General features: G+C 35.7%; 1 protein-coding gene across 6 annotated transcripts in view; it reads right to left on the reverse strand.

The window, feature by feature from the left end:
* Positions 1–20,093, reverse strand: part of NIPBL (NIPBL cohesin loading factor) — a 135,030-nt gene that overhangs the window by 87,133 nt on the left and 27,804 nt on the right. For all 6 annotated transcript variants that reach the window (XM_082301578.1, XM_082301579.1, XM_082301576.1 and 3 more), the window contains 4 exons: positions 7,817–7,960; positions 5,119–5,284; positions 3,837–3,967; positions 617–716 (listed from right to left, as the gene is read on the reverse strand). In XM_082301578.1, the coding sequence (XP_082157704.1) occupies positions 617–716; positions 3,837–3,967; positions 5,119–5,284; positions 7,817–7,880 (461 nt within the window). In that variant the 5' untranslated portion in view covers positions 7,881–7,960. The remainder of the gene's footprint in view (positions 1–616; positions 717–3,836; positions 3,968–5,118; positions 5,285–7,816; positions 7,961–20,093) is intronic.

Below are 20,093 nucleotides of genomic sequence, written 5' to 3' on the forward strand. Positions count from 1 at the left end.
CTACATGCAGAACGCTCTCCTCTGGTCCAGACTACTTTAATATACTAATAAAAGCCTAAATTATAGTAGATGCTACTTGCAAACACTCAAAAACTCAGAAATCTGACAAGGATGCTGCTGGAAGATTGGCCAAACTATTGGGCCTATCCTTCTGCAAGAAGCCTTTTGTACACCTGTTACAGTAGTACTCCATGCTTTTACAAATCTTCTTTCCCACCATTCTGCTAAACCAGTACTGGGACATGCTGGAACACACCACTCTATTCTCTGCTATCCTTTTGCCACCAGTCTCAGCCTCTGACATGGGTAGAAGACAACCAGAGGGTAACAGGAGGCAGAGGGACTCCTTAGGCAGGAAAGAAAGCTTGGCCAAATTACAGGATGGAGCGAGAGAGAGAGGAGAATTCATGATGAATCCTTGGAATACAGGGATTAGTTCACTGACAGAAAGATATTTCTTTGTGTATTAAGAAACTTACCCCACTGCCAGACAAATGCAAAATTTGTTGTGACACCGATCATCTTCCACTTACATACTTGCTACAAGAATTGGCTGTCAGTGTACGAAGAACTTGAAGTTCACTCCCCTCCCACCCCACTAAAAAGAAAGGATTACCTGGAAGGGCTATGTGAGATAGTGGTTTGCTGATAATTGGAAGATGCAGGACTACCACGCATGGAATTCTGAGAAATATTAAACTGTGACATCATCATCCCTATTAAAAAAAAGATAGCAGCATTATTTGGCACACATTTCCTTTTCAATCAATGAAGTATCTCATTTCAGAATTTACTATATACAATGAGATTATAAACTTTAATAAGATTATAAAACAGACAATAAGATCATCTACCCTCAACTGTTAAAAAACATTGGAAACTACTGAATTCATGTAGAATGTCCATTTTACATCATGACATAAAATTGTGTTCCCTAAAGTTGTGTTAATTCAGTTACAAATATTAACAGTAGTTTCTTCTTTCTTTCTTTCTTTTTTTCTACCTGTTCCTTAGAGCTTTCTAAGTCAAAACCTAGTAGTAAAGAGAAACATTTTAAGCCAGGACATATATTCAGCACCTCAGGCTGGTGTGTACAGTACTCGTTGTGCTAATAAGCAAAAGATCTGGCAGATTCACAAGTCAGAAGAACAGAGAAAACTTATCTTCAATTGTTGGAGCAAGTATAGCAACCAGTCATCCTGGGCTGAGTGCTGCAAGATATTCTCACTGTTCCAATAATATTTAGCAGTCTCTTCCTACCCAGAGAAAAAGGCTTTCTACTCCACCTCTGCTAAGCTTAGAAGGAATGTTATCAAAGAGGGTGCTGAAATAGTTCAATAGCAAAGCAGAACCAATATCCCAGCTGTGGCTCCCACAGCTAGTAGATAACCACAGTCATGTTTTGGAAGTTCAGGTGTCAAACCAGCTGGCAAGCCACATGTACCGCTGTTCTTCAAACTAATTTAAGAGGCATTTTGACAATGCCCTTAATTTGGCTGAACTTTCGGTCAGCCCTGAAGATGTCAGACAGCTGGGTTAGATATCATGGTAGGTCCCTTACAACTGAAATATTCTCTTCTATTCCATTCTGACTCACATCACTGTAAAGGACAATTTAAAGGAATCTTTTTTTTTCCTCTCTTCAACACAGGAATAAAGAACACCCTAACAACTACATGACACTTCATTTACACACAAATGTAAATGAATTTGAAGTTATTTTAGTGACAGAATTTCATGTCTTACAGCTAAAAAAGTGTCAGAACTCATGAGCACACAGTATCTTGGAATGCCAAAGCAAGTGATCTACAGCCATAGGTAGAAGCTCACTCATATTTTAGACAGTTAGACAAAAATTTCCCAATATGAAATCGTTGGAAGATTTTTGTTAATCCTACAGTTTCTATCATCAATTTCAGTTACTGCAATAATCACATGTGCAAAACTAGATTCAGAAACCTTCCCTGTCACCCTCTTTGCTCCTCCACTTTCTCCAGTAGATAGAGATAATCCCGCAAGAATTAAGCTATTACTACCTCCCAGTAGGTGGTAAATGCTGCATTCTATGTACTTGAGCACACTAAAACTGGCCCTCAACAAGAGTTAAAGTCCTGTGTTGTGCTGAAAAAAGTTAGATACTTCCATACCTCAATATAAGAGTACATTTCAGTGTCCGGAGTAACAGATGGGGACTCCTCAACTTCTACAAAGTTTGTTTAAATGGATACTGGTTACCTCACATAGAGGCAAGTGAACATGAAATCCCAAGGATTTTTTATGCTGGAACCAGTACCCAGCATGCCCACTGCCCCCTCACCGCTCACTGGCACTCTCAACACAGCCAGGTATAATATTTCAGCCAAACAATTAACCGTAACATTCCTGTGCAGAAAGCTGACATAATGTATCTGTATCAGCATGAACTATACAGACAAAGTTTCAGTTTTGTACTTAAAGTACAGAGTGCTCTTTTCAAGGGCTTTAAAAATATATTTATTTGTTTTCTCCTCCCTAATTTAAAACATGCTTTGAACCACAGATGTGTTAGTTTTTGTTTTAAAAGAATGATGGAAAACACATAATTAATTTTCTAATGTAATTTAAAAAAATCTCCTAATTAACTTAATCTGTGATGGATAGCTCTCACTTCTCTATCTCTGTTATGGATGGCAAGGGTAGGCCCAGTCCAGGTAACTCAAAAAGAAAAAAAGAAAGAAAAAAACCAAAACAAAACTGAACATCCCCCAACAAACAAAAAACAGGTTTTTCCAAAGTTTCCAGACAGATAACTGTATATGTGATAATGATGTAATGAGAAAGAACTAAAAACAAGCCCCAAACACTGGGTCTAAAAGGGATTTGAAATCAGTCTGGGGCCATTAGCACTACAATATCTTCTTTTACTTTTTCACATTGTTGTCATATTACTACATAGCACTGAGAAAACATCATCCTAGTAGAAACATTACTAGAATGAGATTCCTTACATATACTCCCAGTCTTACTACAATTTTTCTTCTTATAAAAAAGCAATATGCATAAATCCATTTTAGCATTTCTATCAAATGGCAAAGAATGCACTTCATAAAATCATAATTCAAGGTTACATAAAAATTCTTCAACAACTAAACTGTATTACAACAGCATACATGCTTAAGCTAGAATAGCTCAACAACAGATGATTTTTCCGTGAAATATATATTCCTATTAAAAGTACACGTGAAGTTTTTTCCTTTTACAGGCAAAAGTGCACTTGAGTTCTTGTATAAATGTAAAAAAATTATTGAAGTAATTGACATTTATGGAAAGATGCACAAGGTTTTAGTCTCCCAAAATTCATAAACAGCTTAGAGCTGTAGGGCATCGAGGAATGGCAGGGAGGAGTGGTTAAGGATGCCTCATTCAACTTTATTTGTTACTCCAGAACTGTTAAGAATTCTCACTGCAATGATACACTATAACCATACAGATTTTCAGTAAGATCAACACATATTTTTTCAACTTCAATTATTTACTAAGATGAACATATGAACCTAGGCATAAAAAATTCAAAATAAAATTGTTTTGAAATAAAATCCAATTACTTATCCTACAGATTAAATTTTGAGGTGAAATAAAACATTTTTTAGAAAAATACCGGGTCGCTTTTACTTTCCTTCTTTTTACAACACAATTGCTCTTAGAAGATGTTAAGCTACATAGCTTTAAATCACTATCAAATACAAGGCAAGGCATAAATACAACAGCTGTGCTCCATACATACTTGTGGTTAATATCAGTCCCCTAGATTTACAGAACAACATAAAATTAATCAATAGATAATCAAAAGTCCTTACCGCTTTGTACCCCGTATCTGTTTTGCATGCTTTTCTCCCTGAAAACATTAGGATTCCTTGCCAGGATAGCCTGCAGCAAGACTGGTATATCTCCCTCTGGATCATCACTGCCAAGGTTATCTTTCAACTCTCTGGAATTGTGGAAGTAAGCAAATAAAGAGGCAAATGCATTTTCAAATTATAAGAAACTATGAGTCAAGTAAAAAAAAACCAAAACCAAAAAAACAAAAAAAAAAAACCAAAATCAAAATGAAAGAAGACAATTTACTGTTAAAATATAGGAAAAATCAAGTCTGCAAAGCACTGCTTCCTGCCTCTAGATTTTTCACTCTCTTCTTAAAGGAAGGGCAGAAGAAATATTTCCTCCTAGTCCTCACAGTCATTTTCTATTACTCAACTCTTAAATATATTGTATATGTGGCTGTCAGTTTCAGACTATCGTAAGAAGTTTCTTAGGCACATTTTTATACCATGGTCTTCTCTATAATAGAATGCTTTGGCATATCATCAAGAACGTATTATTGTAGAAGTGAAAATAACATACGCATGAATGTATAACATTCATGTTTCAACTCAGTGCTTTGAAAATCTTTTTATTTTATTTTTATAAAAGGGGAAATGGGCATATCTTTGAGATCACAGGATTCCCTCTGAACCATAAGGAAATGTAATGGATTTTCTATAAATGCATCTGTGCACTCACTTCTTGTTTGCTTTGAGGACTTTTTAAAGCTAGTTCCACTTCAACAAAACAATTGATTAGAACATGTAGGAAAACGACAGTGTTGTCAACATAAAACAATTCAAAGGACACCAGGGAGAAATAAAAAAAAAAATAACAAAAAGAGAATACATTAGCATACTTGATGGCTCAACTGTTAAAATACTGAAGTTCAATACCTAATCAGAATTGACACAGGTGTCAAAAATTTTCTTTTGGGTATGTAATTTGTCTACACGCATTAGTGACTGACGTTGAACACAAATTAGTATTGCACAATCAACACCATGATGTCTGCACTCTTAACTAGCAAGGAAGGAATAAGCATCAGATCTATAAAATAACCCCCACAGTTATGCGTAAGGGGTGCTGAACAATTATTAACGTTGTCTGACTGAAACACTTGACTAAGTCTTATATTGCAGCCATCTGCAAAGCAAGCCTAATGAAAAACATGCATGTTCTAATTTTCATACTCTCACAAACTTCCTTCTCAATCCAGTTCGTTTTGATTTCAAGGAATAAGGATGATGATCTGATGTCGAAGTTCAAAATACATACATGTGATCTGTTGACACCTGATTGAGACTGTGGACGAGCTGTGAAACCAGATTTTCATCCCTGCAAGCCAGAAGGCAGTTCACCTCTTCAGCTATCCGTCCATTGAAAAGCAGGCTTTTTGTTGTGGTGGCAGGTAAAGGTGATGGAAGAGGCAGCTGGTTCAAAACTGTTATAAGAAAACAGAAGAACTTCAGAATCAATTCACAAGACACAAACATACAAATGTGGATACCCCCTTACTCTCTTATGAGATTAAGAAAGACATCTTTTGCAAATGATGCACAGTAGCAATACGAAGAGAAAAATTAGAACCTTGAAGGTTTGGAGTTACGCAAGATGTTGGGAAGAGCTAGATTTAAAATACAGGGAACACTTCCGCATTTTTAAAAATTCTTGAATACATACACACAAACACACACGTCCCCACTCACATACCCACATTGGACTCTCTAAACATTCAAGAATATTAAGCTATTTATTATGTTATGGCATCTTTCTGTTGGAGCCAATAGCATGGATTAAGAAAAGGAAATTCAAAATTTTTGTAGCTACATGCAGTACTATGAATGCATTGAACATATACTTCCAGTTTTCTACTCAAATCTCAATACTTAATCAGTGTTCCCACTTCATAAGGTCTTTAAAGAAAAACCTAAAAAAACAACCCCCCCAAAAAACCAAACAACCCAACAACCAATTAAATCCACTAATTAATTCTCAGGTTTTTTTTCTCTTCTTGTATTTATTCCTATGCAAACCATCTTCTCAAGACAGGGCTAGTATTGTTGGCTGGTGTGTTCACTGAAGCGCCAATTCAGTCAGAAAAACTTACAAATCTCATAAAAGATTTAGTGAAAACACTATTTCAATTAGATTATAAGCACACTTTATTTTAAGAGGGCATTCTTAGGTCTTCAGACATAACAAGGAAGTGTACATATAAGAAGGTTTGACCAGATGATTGCAGAGTTACTCAGACCAGAGGAGGGTAAGCCAGAGGAGGCCCAAAGGCTAGATACAGAGGAAGGTCACTTCAGTGGGCTCAGGAAAACATGCTGACTCTAACTGCAAGTTCCCAGGCTGATCACATCCCTGAGATCAAGGTTTTAACTGAACCATTAGAAACAACTTCAGAAAAAAAACCCAAAACAGCCTAAGTGAAACATATTCTTTTGGTTCCTTCATATTTTGAAATTACTTATTAAAAAAAATTGGGGTGATTCCAGCATTTTTATCCCATATAATGTATATCATTGCTGTAGTTAGAAATAAATTGCAATTCATATAGCAGTGTGTAATATATTAAAAACACTAGCTTTCATTACTTGCATCAGATTACCCTGAAGGTGCCTGAAACTTGGAAAAATTAGCAAAACCAGCAAAACATACTGATTAAAGCTGCGCAAACTTTGCTAGCTTACTCTGCTGCCTTCAGGCATCATGTCACCAGTTTTCAGGGCAACTAGTCTCGTCCATTCCAGTTCAGTGTTTAAAGGAACTCTTGCACCAGAATCTGATCAGTGACTTCTACCAGTTAAGTAACCTTACCTGCAAATGCTTAATTCTGGAAAACTGTCCATAGCCAGAAACTTACTATTTGCATCCTGATGGTCTATTATTAGACATACATGATCATACATACACATCTAAACACATAAGCTGTATCTTCCACTTAAATACTTCAGAATACACCAGAAGGACATGAAGTGGGTTTTTCCTCCAATACATCTGCCTTTTTTACTGTGAGGAATTAAATTCAATTGCTGGATATATACTTCCAGTGTTTCTTGGAAAGCCTTCAATTTTCAACAGTGTAACAACAGAAGTGCTTAGAAGAAGCACCTAGGTCACTGAATCCAACTATCCTCAGACAGAAAACTGAGCTATAAAGTCTTTCTTACACTTTACATAACCAAGACACCCCTTTGTCCCAACTGCTCTTACTGCAGTGATTGTTCTAGGACCTCACTATAGAATAACAAATCTCCTCTTAGTTTTCACTAGAAATCAATTTTTGGTCACATTATAATGACTTGGTTTTGTGTCAGTACCAGCTTTTAATGTAAATAGTTCTTTTTCTTTCCTTGCATTTTGTCTTCCTGACGTATTTAAAGTCAGCACACACACTTCATATGCTCCTTTTGTGGGCTGAACAGCAAAGAAAGAAGACTGAGGTTCAGCTGCTTATTTTTATTCTAGCAGTCATTTTGTGCACCTATTAAAAAGTTCAAAATTAATGAAGGTTTCAAGTATATTCAACATATTCTACAACTCTCTTGATAAGTTGCATATCAGTCTAATCCTGTGTCTCTTTCTTCTCAGTGAAGATGATAGGATACATATTTTAGAGAAGTGCTTCATCATCTATATGTTTTTCTTTATTTGTGCAGTACCCAGATATGTTACTGAGTGATATTCCAAACAAATAATGAGTTCCTATATTTTGTTTCAGGTCTCCTCAAGCGTTCTTTTAACTTGCATTTCACTTTATGCTTAAATATGCATGATTTTTTTTGGATAGAGTTTTACAATTCCAGCAATAACAAAACTAACATATTTAGTATCAAGTCTGATTTTAAACAGATTTAACTCTAAAGAACTTCTAAAATAAAAATCTTTTTAGTATTTTGAAAATGCAGGTATTTACCAAAGAGGTAGAAAACAGCATAGTAAAGACAAGAAAAATAATAGTACTTACGGTCTGTAAGACTAGCAATCCCTGCAAGAGTAGTGATGGGAACATGAGGCATATCCCCATTCATCCTGAAGTTCTGGGAGAGTAGTGCCTACACAGATATTTCAGTTCAGGTGCCAGCTATCATTACTTCCCATCTCCCAAGCACTAAACACAAAAACAAAAAGAACAAAACCAAATACAATCTCTCAGTTTACTTTTGAAAAATTTTAAATTCATTAACATAAATGAAACAGACCATACTACCTTTAGTTGCATACTGAGTGGATTTTTTTCAAGAGTGGATAGAACAGTGAAGATTTTTAAAAACAGGTGGCATTAGACAACTAAAAAGCAAGCTTCCTTCTGGTCTCAGAAGCAACCCCTTCATCAAAAAAAGATGCAAATTAAGGCAATTAAAAAAAAAGTTTGGTCAGGTTATACAATACTGACTGAAAAACTGGTAACAAAACTTCTGTTAGTTCATGCTGAAGTGTGATAGGACTTAATGCATAACCAATTGAAGTAATTAGCTGTTAAATTCACTTCCCAGTTTTGCAGAAGGAGACATTTTCTTAAAGAGACCAGCAAAACTAAAAGTAGCAATTTACAGATTCAAAAATAAAGGAGCAAACAAATTGACAAATACAAAATCTAAGTACATTATAAAAGCAGTAGCTATTGCAATATCTTTTTAATATATCACTGTCTGGTCAAACTACTACCAGAAATACTATTAATCCCTCCTGGGGAAAAACGCCAAAGCTTTGCTACCACTGAACTAGCTCATTTATTTCCTGTAAAACAGCACATTTTATATTCAACTACAGAAAAGGGAATTAGTTCACTCAGTTTTCACTAATTGTAAAGATCCCAAATGTAAGGAAGTCCACACTGCTAAAAAATAATTGTAATTCCAAACTATCAGAAATTTACAAACATCACACATTACAATCCCCTAGTATATAATGAAATTGACATGATTTTTCTGAAGACATTAAAGGAATTTGATATGTGGTTACCTGTTGTAAACAGGCACCTGTGTTGTCAGTTTGGGAAATTGTAAAAAGAGTCCTTACATAAGCATTTCTCTTACTGAAATGCTGAAATCATTATTTACTTACGCTTACTTTACAAGCCTACATTTTTGAGAATTACATATGAAATACATACAAACCACAAGATCCTTGTAATTTCCTTAGTAACGTTTATCTCATTCTTTCTCATGTCACACCAATGTAGCAACATACGGCAATATATAGCAATATATATAATACCACTGCTTATAAATACACATAGACTCCAAGACAAGGAAAACAATGTTATAAGTCTTTTTCTGCTCAATGTTTTCATCAGCCACTGAAATTACGTTTTCAAAGATTCCCTGTCTGCACATTCGTTGAAAAAAATACTAATACTGAGGTTTAACAGAACTGTCAGTGAGTTGACTTCCTTTGCTGCACCTGCCAGAGTCTCATTCTAACCTAAATTACTTTTTTTAAAATTAAAAATATAGTACATTGCAGATACAGAAATCTAGTAAGTAAGGAAACTGCTACAGACTGCAGATAGTTATTCTGTGTGGGTTACTGTGTTTGTTTTTTTTTTTTTTTTAATCCAGGAGAAAACATCCCACAGAGCAGTTTCAAGTACTACTCAATACTCAACGGTTTTTTATTCTGAATGAATACAAATATATGCAGAATTTCACTGGTTGCCTAATTGCACAAATAAGCAATTCTAAAAAAGAAATTAAAAAAAATAAAATAAATACACTAAGAGTCCCATAATGAGCCTGCAGCAACAAACCCACAGGAGATAACACTGCTAGAATCTGACTTTTCACTGAAAGCCTAGAAACTAAAGAACACCTTTCACGCATAAGTTACATTTACTATAAAAACGTCATGTCTGGTGGCTTCTCCTGACTGAAACTGCATCTACGGAAAGGCCATATCACTAGCCAGTATTATCAGAAATTTTTATGTAGCACAGAAATAGTGAAATATAAGAAAAAAAAGTCTATTCACTTTCACTTCCTCATCACATGAGAAAGCTGTTAACGCAGAGGCTGTTACTCCTAATTCAAGTTCATTCCTAATTCAAGTATTACCACCACAATAAATAAATTATACAGACATTCTACAGGAAAAATTCCTCCAAAATCAGACACATAAAATTAGAAACCTTTTCCACAGATATGTGATAAGAAACCTGAACATGGCAAGGTCCAGACCTGAGAGTGGAGCAAGTGCAGTGAGCTGGGATGGTCAGGGGAAAAGTAAACTTTCTTTGAAAGAGAAGAGAAAAAGTGGTTGGTTTGTTTAACTAACAAAACAAAGGTCAAGAGGGGATGTGGTTGCTCTAAGGCGGTCAAAGAAGGTTACAAAGGAAGAAAGCCACAGAGCAATGCTAACACAACAATAAATGGGCACATGAATGCAAGCAAGAAGAAAAACAGAAAAGAGCTTTTCACCATCAGAGCTGCCAATTTCTCGAACAGCCTTCCAGTAGTATAGATAAGCAACACCACTACTCCAAAGGCGGATTGTACAGATGTTACAAAAGGGATGGGATGTGGTTGCCTGCACCAGCTGGGGGCTAAGCATGGTAATTCAAGAAGTCTATCTCTGACATTATGAAGTTTTTGCAACCATGATGAATGAATAAACAGATGAGAGTAAACAAGAGAGAAAGAGAGACTGATGGGATTAAGTGATAGGATTAGTTTATAAAACAAACACAATATGAAGAAACCACATAGTAATATCTGGGTCCAAATACTACAGCTGTTGTGTTGAGGGCAAAATTACGTCTGTTATAAAATTGGCAAACAAGGTGGGATTCAATTCCAGAAGCAGAGACTGGGATCCAGTGAAATTACAACTCAAACTTGATGCTACTGAGAACATCAATAAACTCACTGGCTTAAAGATTTTAAAATCTCAAGCACTTAGAGGAATAAAGATTGACAGCTCAAGACAGTATAGGTTTTTCCATACAAAATATCAGAACAGCATGTAATGATAGCTTGACTGTCAGGCAAGTTTTGCTGGGGTTTTCTCCCCTACCACCATTCCCCAAATGTAAGAAGAGTTAGAAGTGCTATTGTAGCAGCTCACAACTAGTCAAGAAGAATCATCATTTTCAATATCTAAAAATTTTCCATTGCCAAGTTTGTTCAGTAATTGTTATCAATACTATAACATTTTTACCCCTTAACTGAAAAAAGTGAAACTGTTAGTTATATTAGCTGAATTAAGGAAATCAAAGATCTACACTGGAAGGCCTTTAACCAATGCATTAGACTGCAGCGTAGCAGTTCAAACAGAGTACAAGAAATTCAGTCTACATATATGTATGAGATCTTGGATATTCAGTATATAGGTACTTATACTCTTGCTTCTTTATAAGAAAAAACGGATACCATAGAAGACATTTCAGGGAGGAAGGAACTGCAATGTACAAAGGAAGCAACACAAAGAAACCCTCAGTGAAAGGAAAACAGTGAAATGGCAGCGTATCTAAAGACTAACACATGAAAAAGTTATCATCATAATACACATTAATAAAGCAAAGCCAAGCCAAGATAGCATGGAAAGTAATATTTAAAAAGTTTAGGCTATGGATAATAAGTACCCATTTAAGTGTTATTTTTGTAAGCTATCCTTTGCACTTTTGTTTTTTTAATGATCTATATTTGTATGTTATCTTCTTTCCCCCCCTTTTTTTGTTTTAATTATCTATATTCCCCTTTAATGCAAGGGCAAAATAAAGGGACGAAGAGAAGATGAAAGTAAGTTGGGAACAATTTAAGTACAGACACTGACATCCAGTGAAGAGAAATTACAAGCATAAAAGGGAAAAAAAAAAAAAGCAACAACCCAAGCAAACAAACCAAAAAAATTACCTTGTTAAAATAAAATAAGAAATAGAAACAAATTGCAATTGTATTTTTTCAGATCCTGCAGCATTTACCTCCCAATTAAATTATGAGAGGACTCTGACCACTGGTTATCATAGGAAGGTATAAGCTCTGCATTTATGAAACATTCCTCTTGGTTCAGAAACTGTCTTGCATCTAACAAAAATACCAGGTTTTCCCCAGCTTTGCTATATGCATGCATAAGAACAGTAAAAAACAAATTAAAAAGAAAAATCTGTTTATATGCACTAATACAAAAAGGCTCAGTAGCAATGCAAAGACAAGCAACCTATCTCAGAATTCAGAAGTTTTAAATGTTTCATTCCTCATTCTCCAGGGTATTCCTCAACTTATTACATATTTGGATTTAAAACAATAAATTATATGTAACTGACATGATATTTTCCAGGAAGTAAAAAGGTGGATTAAAATTAAATTTTAAAGAAAAGTTACAATATTAGACATCTATGGTTTTCTTTTTAAAATTAAATAGTCTTGTTTTATTTCATTTAGATCATGGAATCTTTATTTAACATGAAAGTACTTTAAAAAGTAGTTCCAGTTTCCTATATATTGAGTAAGATCATATAGATTTAATGACAGCACCAGGATCTTGATTTCTTCACCTGCATATGCAAATTAAACCAGTACAACTATATAGTAGCTAATTTGTAATTTGGATGAAAAGAGAACATTTTCTTTTTGTTTAAATCAGCAAACCTGCAATCACAATTTAGCAATCTTTGTCTCACAGTCAGTTTTAAACGTCTACATTTTGCAAAAAACTACTTTTCTTGTTTGTTACTACATAAATCTCTGCTAGCTATCAGTCCCTAAACTATCCTTTAAAAAATTTGCTTCAAGAATAAGAATCACAAAGAGAATGAATCAACATCGTTTAGTTCTAATTCAAGTAAGGTATTGTGACTGAGGTACATCATACAGATTTATCCACAAGAGGGCAGATTTCTGGTTTCCATTCCACAGCTACAGTTTTATACAATGACAGTAAGTTTCCAGAACTAAATGCTTTCAAAAATACTTCAAAAAACATATTAAAGAAGAAGATATAGTTGACAAAACATAATTTAATACTTAAGTATCCGGGGAGGGGCAAACATACACATTTACAATATAAAGTATTTAACACAAATTCAATCTCCGAAAAAGTCAGTATTGGAAACAGAAGAGTGAATATTAATTAATCAGCTGCCTGGTGCAGCTGTCTAAGGTTAAAATAGTAACACAAGAAAACATGAAGCTACTGGATATTTATTTAAGTTGAATAGCCAAAGAGGTGGTTGCAGCATGTGGAGTGAGGTAAAGGAAAAGGGAGGGTGCAAGCAGGGGAGGGTGTGTGTGTGTGTGTACTAGTGAAATCTGTATGTTTCATTTATAAAGTGATAAGGCAGCAGAAACAGTGAGGCTGACAAAACAAGCCGAAAATGAAAAAGTTTGAGATAAGGATCACCTAGTACAACTTCTAAACCAGTATTAGGATAATGTGTTTTCCTATAGTAGGTGCTCAAATCACCACAAACTACAACCACTGTAAAAAAAAAAAATCTCAGTGAAAAATACTATACTGTACAATTGTAAATTGCTTATCAGCATAAAGCAATCTTTCGGGAAAAAAAATTTAAAGCATCCAATTTCTTAATCTGTAACTACGGCCACATTCCTTTGGTCTCTGCTGCTCTAATTTGGTAACAATGACACTGATGTCTCTCCTGCCCATGTGATACCAGCGGCAGTGACACCACAGTACATGGCAAGAGAAATACCAGTATGAGCAGCAGAAGCACAGACAGAATGAGACTGGCCTGTGAATTCAGCGAAAGACATCCCCTAATGCAGGAGCACACATACTTCTACCAGGGTAAGCATTAGTTGTGCTCTGCACCTGTAATAACTCTTCCCGGGGGAAGAGAGAAAGGGAGTTGACACAATCAGACCATGCCCGAATTCAGACCCAGCCATTTGCAGAGAACAGATACCTATAGGTAATACGCAGCTTCCCTGATCTGTGGGACAGTGGGATTGAGTGCACCCATGGCAAATTTGCTGACAACTCTGAGCATGTGATGCAGTTCCCACACTGGAGGGAAGGGATGCCATCCAGAAGCACCAAGACAGGCTTAAGAGGTGGGACTGTGCAAAACGTTGTGAAGTTTAAGTGGAGCAGTCATGATACTAACCATCACTGAGAAAAAAACATAAAAGGAAAACACCAACCTACTTCAGTAGCTCATACATTTATTTCTCATCTGCAGTACATATTCCACACACAATTTTTACTTCAACAAAGAAAGTAAAAGCTCTTTTTAGTGAGCATAGCCCTGTGCTTGCTCAGGCCCATATGCAGTGGCTGGTATTAGATACAGTTCATTTTATTGAAAGAAAATAGCTAAGGGATGTACAGAAGAGCAAAAGCAAATAAAGGAGTTAATTTAAGTCAGCTCTGTCAAATGGAGAACACTTCAGATTGCAATATCCATCTTTGTTAATAAAATAGTTGTGACACGTATTAGGGAGGAAGTAGCAGTTTGGTTTTTTTCAACTTTCTGCAATGTCTCATATTAGCTGTTACTAATGCTGCCCTTTCCTAAGAACTGTTGTGTACTGACTTCCACTTATATGTTAAAGACTTTGTTCTTTTACTAGGCTGGAATTTAACCAGACTAAAAGCCTAGTGATTAAAAACTGAACCAAAACCTACTTAATACAGTAGTCTCTTCCAATTTTTAATCTTGCATTTCTGCCCTCGAACTCTCTCAGATGCTTCATAACCTTTACAAAACAAAACCGGTAAGAAATTAACCTCTTGAGGCAGCAGTTGATTTTAGACAAGTCTTCATGACACACAATTTTTGCCTCTTTTTTGACTTCGAAAATTAATTAAAATCTCTCCAAACTTCTTCCATACACACTAAGGAAACAGATGCACCCAGTATACCATTTCTTTAACCGTCTACAATAAACACCAACGGAAAATTCTACATAAACAGATTTAGTGAGCTGCATTTCAAAAGCACATCACTTCCTCTTCATATTGGAATTAATACTGACCAGTGATACATTATTTCGTTTGTCCTAATACTCATCTTGTTGCCTGTTTTTCAACTTTAACTTCTCACACGTACAAGAGAGATGCTATACAGCACTGCAGGTAGCTAAGATGCTTTTCTTCTGGATTGGTGTATTACTTCCCCTCATCCTCTCAACACAATGAAGCAATTCCTCCATGCAAAGACTCTCTTTACTAGCCTGCTGTAACATACCCAGTTTCTCTCTCTCAAATCAAATCCACTCCCACACCTCTCAGCTGCTGGATGAAGTGAGACAGCACACGTTGCAGCCTCTTTCTCAATGGGAACACAAGAATCTCCTCTATTCAACAACCAATTTCCACAAACTAAATTGTCTTGAGACTTCTAGGCCTTGTAAATTATAACAGAAATTTGCTGATGCTTTCCAAAATTATTAGGCTGAAGGACTTACAGATAAAGAGGTCCCTAATGATCAATAGGTAGAAAATTATTAAATTAATCAGTGTTTTTAGTGACTGTGTGCAGAAACACAAAGAGCTCCCGTTATACTGTCCTGCTGTACACATTTGCACCATTAATGGCAACATAATTATTTTTGTGGCTTTATAGCATTCACTACTGAAAATTTGTTGTTTGGTTCATTTTACCAAGGTAAATGAGGTATTATATATTGTTTATGCACCATACAGGCAGATACACTCTCTAAAGGAAAGTATGCTAACATTTAAGAGACAAAACCCCCTAAATAATCAATGCAATTTAACATTTTAATTAAGATTACTAACATTGTGCAAAAACATATTGCCACAGAAGGTTGAACACAAAAGCAAAGGTAACTTGCAAAAAAACCCAACTGCAGTGTTAGTGTCTAATAAATACCGTAACTGTGTTAGAGACTCCAAGAGATTAAATTTTTCTGTTTGATAACTGATTTTAGTTAGTGTTTGAGAATTACATAAGCCTTTTGAACAACACACCATCCAACCTATCAATGCTAAAACTGTAGAATTCCATGACTTTGTGACTACAATTAGTATCAGGATTCCTTAATGTTTCATTTTATGACATTTAAAGGAACGTATTTAAAGGAATACATCCTATCCTATTTATTACAATCCCTATTAACACTATAAAAAAGAAGTTACCAATAAGCCTGTAAACTAGTATCACTAGTCAGCCAAGATAGTTCCACACACACTCTGGTCAGCTAACCTTCTGAGGCAGAATGAGCTCAAAGACATAGAACAGAAAACAAATGGAGACTAGGGCTCAGGGAAAAAAAATCAAACACATTTAAAAAGTTAATAATAAACCCTGAAGCATAGCACACACGACATCTAGACATATTGTGCTGCAATAACTGTTAATGAACTAAGCTCAAATAAAGGCCACGAGCAATTGGGGCTAGACAGTAACGATCTGAAATGTCTCAATAGCTAGGAAAAATATTATATTGGTGTTTGGTCCTTGTAGGTCTGGGGACGGGTTCACCACATTACCTATGAAAGTGCCCTGTGTAATTCTGAACTTCTGTGGCTGTTGCTGGTTCTCCTACAGCTGCAGCAAGAACACAACAGAAATTTCTTAAGCTCACAAACTGTACTGAAAGGAGGGATGCGCTTAAAAAAAAATTAAATTCCTCCAAAGTGGTGTCTCTTCACCTTACTGACCATCTTCCACATGTTACTTTTGATAGCCTGTGTATTTACAAATCTAAACCAAAACTACACAGCAATTGTACCAAGTAGTTTGCAAAGCTGCTCACCGGCTAAGGCAAGCTCACAGCTTCCACCAAGATTACACTTTGCAACTTAGGAAGTTTTCAAACTTACCACTGTCACACCATAAACAAACATTCTATCAAGAACAATCAGATGAAATTATGATGGTCATGCACAAAAAATGGGGATTTTTAATGTGTGTTCTGTCCATGTTAAACATTCTCAGTTCACTTTCACTGGGTACTGCAGCAACACAAAGAAACACAGAATAGCTGTCAACAGTGACAACATACTTGTGGAAGTCATAATTTACAGCAAAACAAAAGGTAATTATTTATGTGGATAGGAATACCGTGACCCAGTTACTATATAACAAGTACAGTGAAGCACACTACTTTGAGGAAAAATCTCCTCTTCATAGAAATTGCCTAAAACATGCATCTGACTTTTTTCTTTAACAAACTTAACTAACTGAAACCAGTTTGGAAATTTTCTTCATACTTGAGTAGAGCTCACTCAATACAACTTAATTTTATAGTAAAATAAAAGCAACTGCATTTAAGCTAATTCTGAAAGAGAATATAAACTCAAATGTTTAATGTAGCTCAATTCAATCACTTTAAATTAATTCCTCCTGTTAATTTGCATTAAAAGTCTTAAATGTTGTGAGGTAGACAAGGATTGAGCAATGCCTTTACTTCTAACTATTTGAGCAAAGTCACACATTTTGAAATGGTTCAGCTGACCACAAATAATACACCTATGAACTACCTTCCCATTTGTTTTTCCAAGAAACAAGAACAATTCCAAGTTACACCTTATAAATTTCTTATCAGAACTTCCAGTACAAACTTATCAATCACAATAAAAGTGTGTAGAGCACAGAAAACAGAAGATTAGCTATGACATTTCGATATTGAACTGTTGTCAATATAGTAGATTTTACTTTCACCTTAAGAAGCACAGCAGATCATAAACTGTGACACAAAGAGCTGAGAACCAAGGAATGGTGTAAAAAATTTCACTTCTTTTGCGGACTTCTTCAAAAAACACAGAACATGGCCCATCTGTCATGGCTACCTCCTCATCTCACAACAATTCCACAAAGTACAAGGATGAAAGAGACAAGGCCAAAGAGCTTTCTGAACAGTCCATGAAATGAATGTGATTACCAACCAAACAAGTTATGTTTTGCTGACCTTTTTCCCACATCCAAAATGGATGTTTTTAAATTTAATGTCTTGGTATTCCAGTCTGGTTTTGTTCTGTTCCTTTAGCCCTATGTTTCACCAGCTGTTTTTACACAATTCCCAAGGATAAGGCTGAGTCACACGGTTAAAAAGCTGCAGCTCAGCGGCTCAGACAGATGTGCACACACGGCTGCGCACTTACAGAAACCAGGGAGGTAGATGGAAAAATGAGTTCAGATAAATCTAAGCAGTAACTCCAACTGGGATTCCCATCCTGTTACGGAATTTGGCTTCTGCTGATGCAGAGGACAGCACAAAGACAAATAACTAAAAAGCAACAAAGATACACTTTCCAAAACGTTTAGGAACACTTGAAAACAGCATCTAGCCGACTGAAGGCACAATACACACATTTGTTGTATCCTGACCTGCCTTTCTCCTGCTCCAACTGCTTATCATTTAGCTCTGTCCATGATGTATGTATTAATCCCATTATTGCATAAAATATGGTCTGCCCATGCAGATATTTCTCTAAAGGTCTCCTTTTCAATATGCAACACAAAGAACAGCAGAAAACAAGTAATTTTAAATTTGAAAGGACTGCAAGCTGCCATCACGTCTGCAGCTGGACAATGCCTTTCAGTACCAATGAGGTAAACAGTTCATGACAACAAATACCAAAGACACTGAACACACATTTGTTTTCCCATCTTTGTTCCCCCCAACCTCCTTACCCTTTGAGGGAGAAGGAAGGAATAGAGAACTACTACTGCGTTTATGCATCCAGGAGTAATTATCTCACTACATTTTTCCAAAAAAAATCACAGAATATTGAGGGAAGTGACCTCTGGAGATGATCTTGTCCAACCTCCCACTCAAGCAGGGACACCATGATGTCCAGAAAATTGGGGAGGGGGGTGGGAGGGGGATATAAACCCTCCCATTTTTTAAAGAATCAATGTACTCAAATTGACTATGCACTTTATTTTCTTTAGCAGTAATCTTTATTTAAGATGGCACAGAAGTACCTGATTTGCTCTATAGCAAAAATCCAAAGACAATTCAACCATCGAGAAAACATCTTTTATTAGACTTAGGAAAAAAAATATTTCCCAAAATCTAAGACTCTCTGTTCAAAAAGTCAAAGTGTAAACAATCCATTGAGCAACATTATATTAGCAACATTAGTATTTTCAATAATTGCAGAATACTCTGTTTTTGAACTCCTACTCTAGTAGTCATTTTCTCCATTTTCATTTTAAGAGCAAGCAGTGAGAGTTTTAGATTACAAAGGCCCCAGGGAAAGTAACATTTCTAATCTTGACAGTGACAGTAACAAAGCAAAAAACTTCTCCTGAATTTAACATTAGCCTCTATCTTTAGACCAAGTAAGTCACAATTAACCACATAACCATATACCAAGAGTATATACAGCCATAAAAGGTTACCACAAGCTAAAAGGGCATCAGTAATTCAGAAATTGTACCAAATTGTACAAAGAATTAAGTCTACACTAAACTTTGATTTCCAAAGCTATTCCATATTGTAGTTTTTACTTTTGGCTTTTAATTCTATTCATGCATTACTTTGATGGAATGCAGAAAGTAAGTTACTTGCTTGAAGACAGCTAGCATGTACAGTAAACAGTCAAAAAAAAAATCCCTTCTACTGTAAATAAGAATAACAAATAAAAAAACCAAACCCAATACAAACCACCAGAGGCTTTTAAAAAGCATCTTCCAAAAAGAAACGAGTATCTCAACATCTCCAGCTGGAAGGGGCCTTTTAAACAAAATTCAAAATATCTATAATGACAGAGAGATTTTTTCCTACATGATTAGTGGATACAATGAAGTCTTTTCTACTCTTCTCAATTCACGTATTCATGGAACTGTACAAGACTCAGCTTTCAGCTTTAAGTGATAGTACTCGATATGAGTCACAGGCTTCCCAGTCTTGCTTTGACAAATATGAAGAATTTTGGTTAAACAAGCTTTCTGCAACCAGATGAAGTTGAAAGAGGAACACATCCAAGTATCTGACTTTTCTATTTCCCCAATCAGAGTGTACCTGTAGTTTAGATTTCTCCTTTTGCAGCAACCCTTCTCTTGGATCACCAAATACAATGCCTTTCAACTGCCGAATTAACCATTATTAACACTCAGCATACAGCTGGCCTCAGTGCCCGCAATTCCTACAGCACAGTCTTACCAGTAAAACCAAAATACTGGGAAGTATTTTCAACATTACAAGAACCTGAAGCACTTGATTTTTGCAACAAACAGTGCGCAGAATAGGAGAAAAGGTAGGCAAGTCAAGGCAGTTTACCTTATAAACAACCCTTTGCTACCAATGAAAACTAACAGTAGTTACTTCCACAGTTGTAGAGGAGAATGGAATTTTTGTAATTCTAAC

This window comes from Coloeus monedula (assembly GCF_965178545.1).
Source record: "Coloeus monedula genome assembly, chromosome: Z".
Lineage (NCBI taxonomy): Eukaryota > Metazoa > Chordata > Aves > Passeriformes > Corvidae > Coloeus > Coloeus monedula.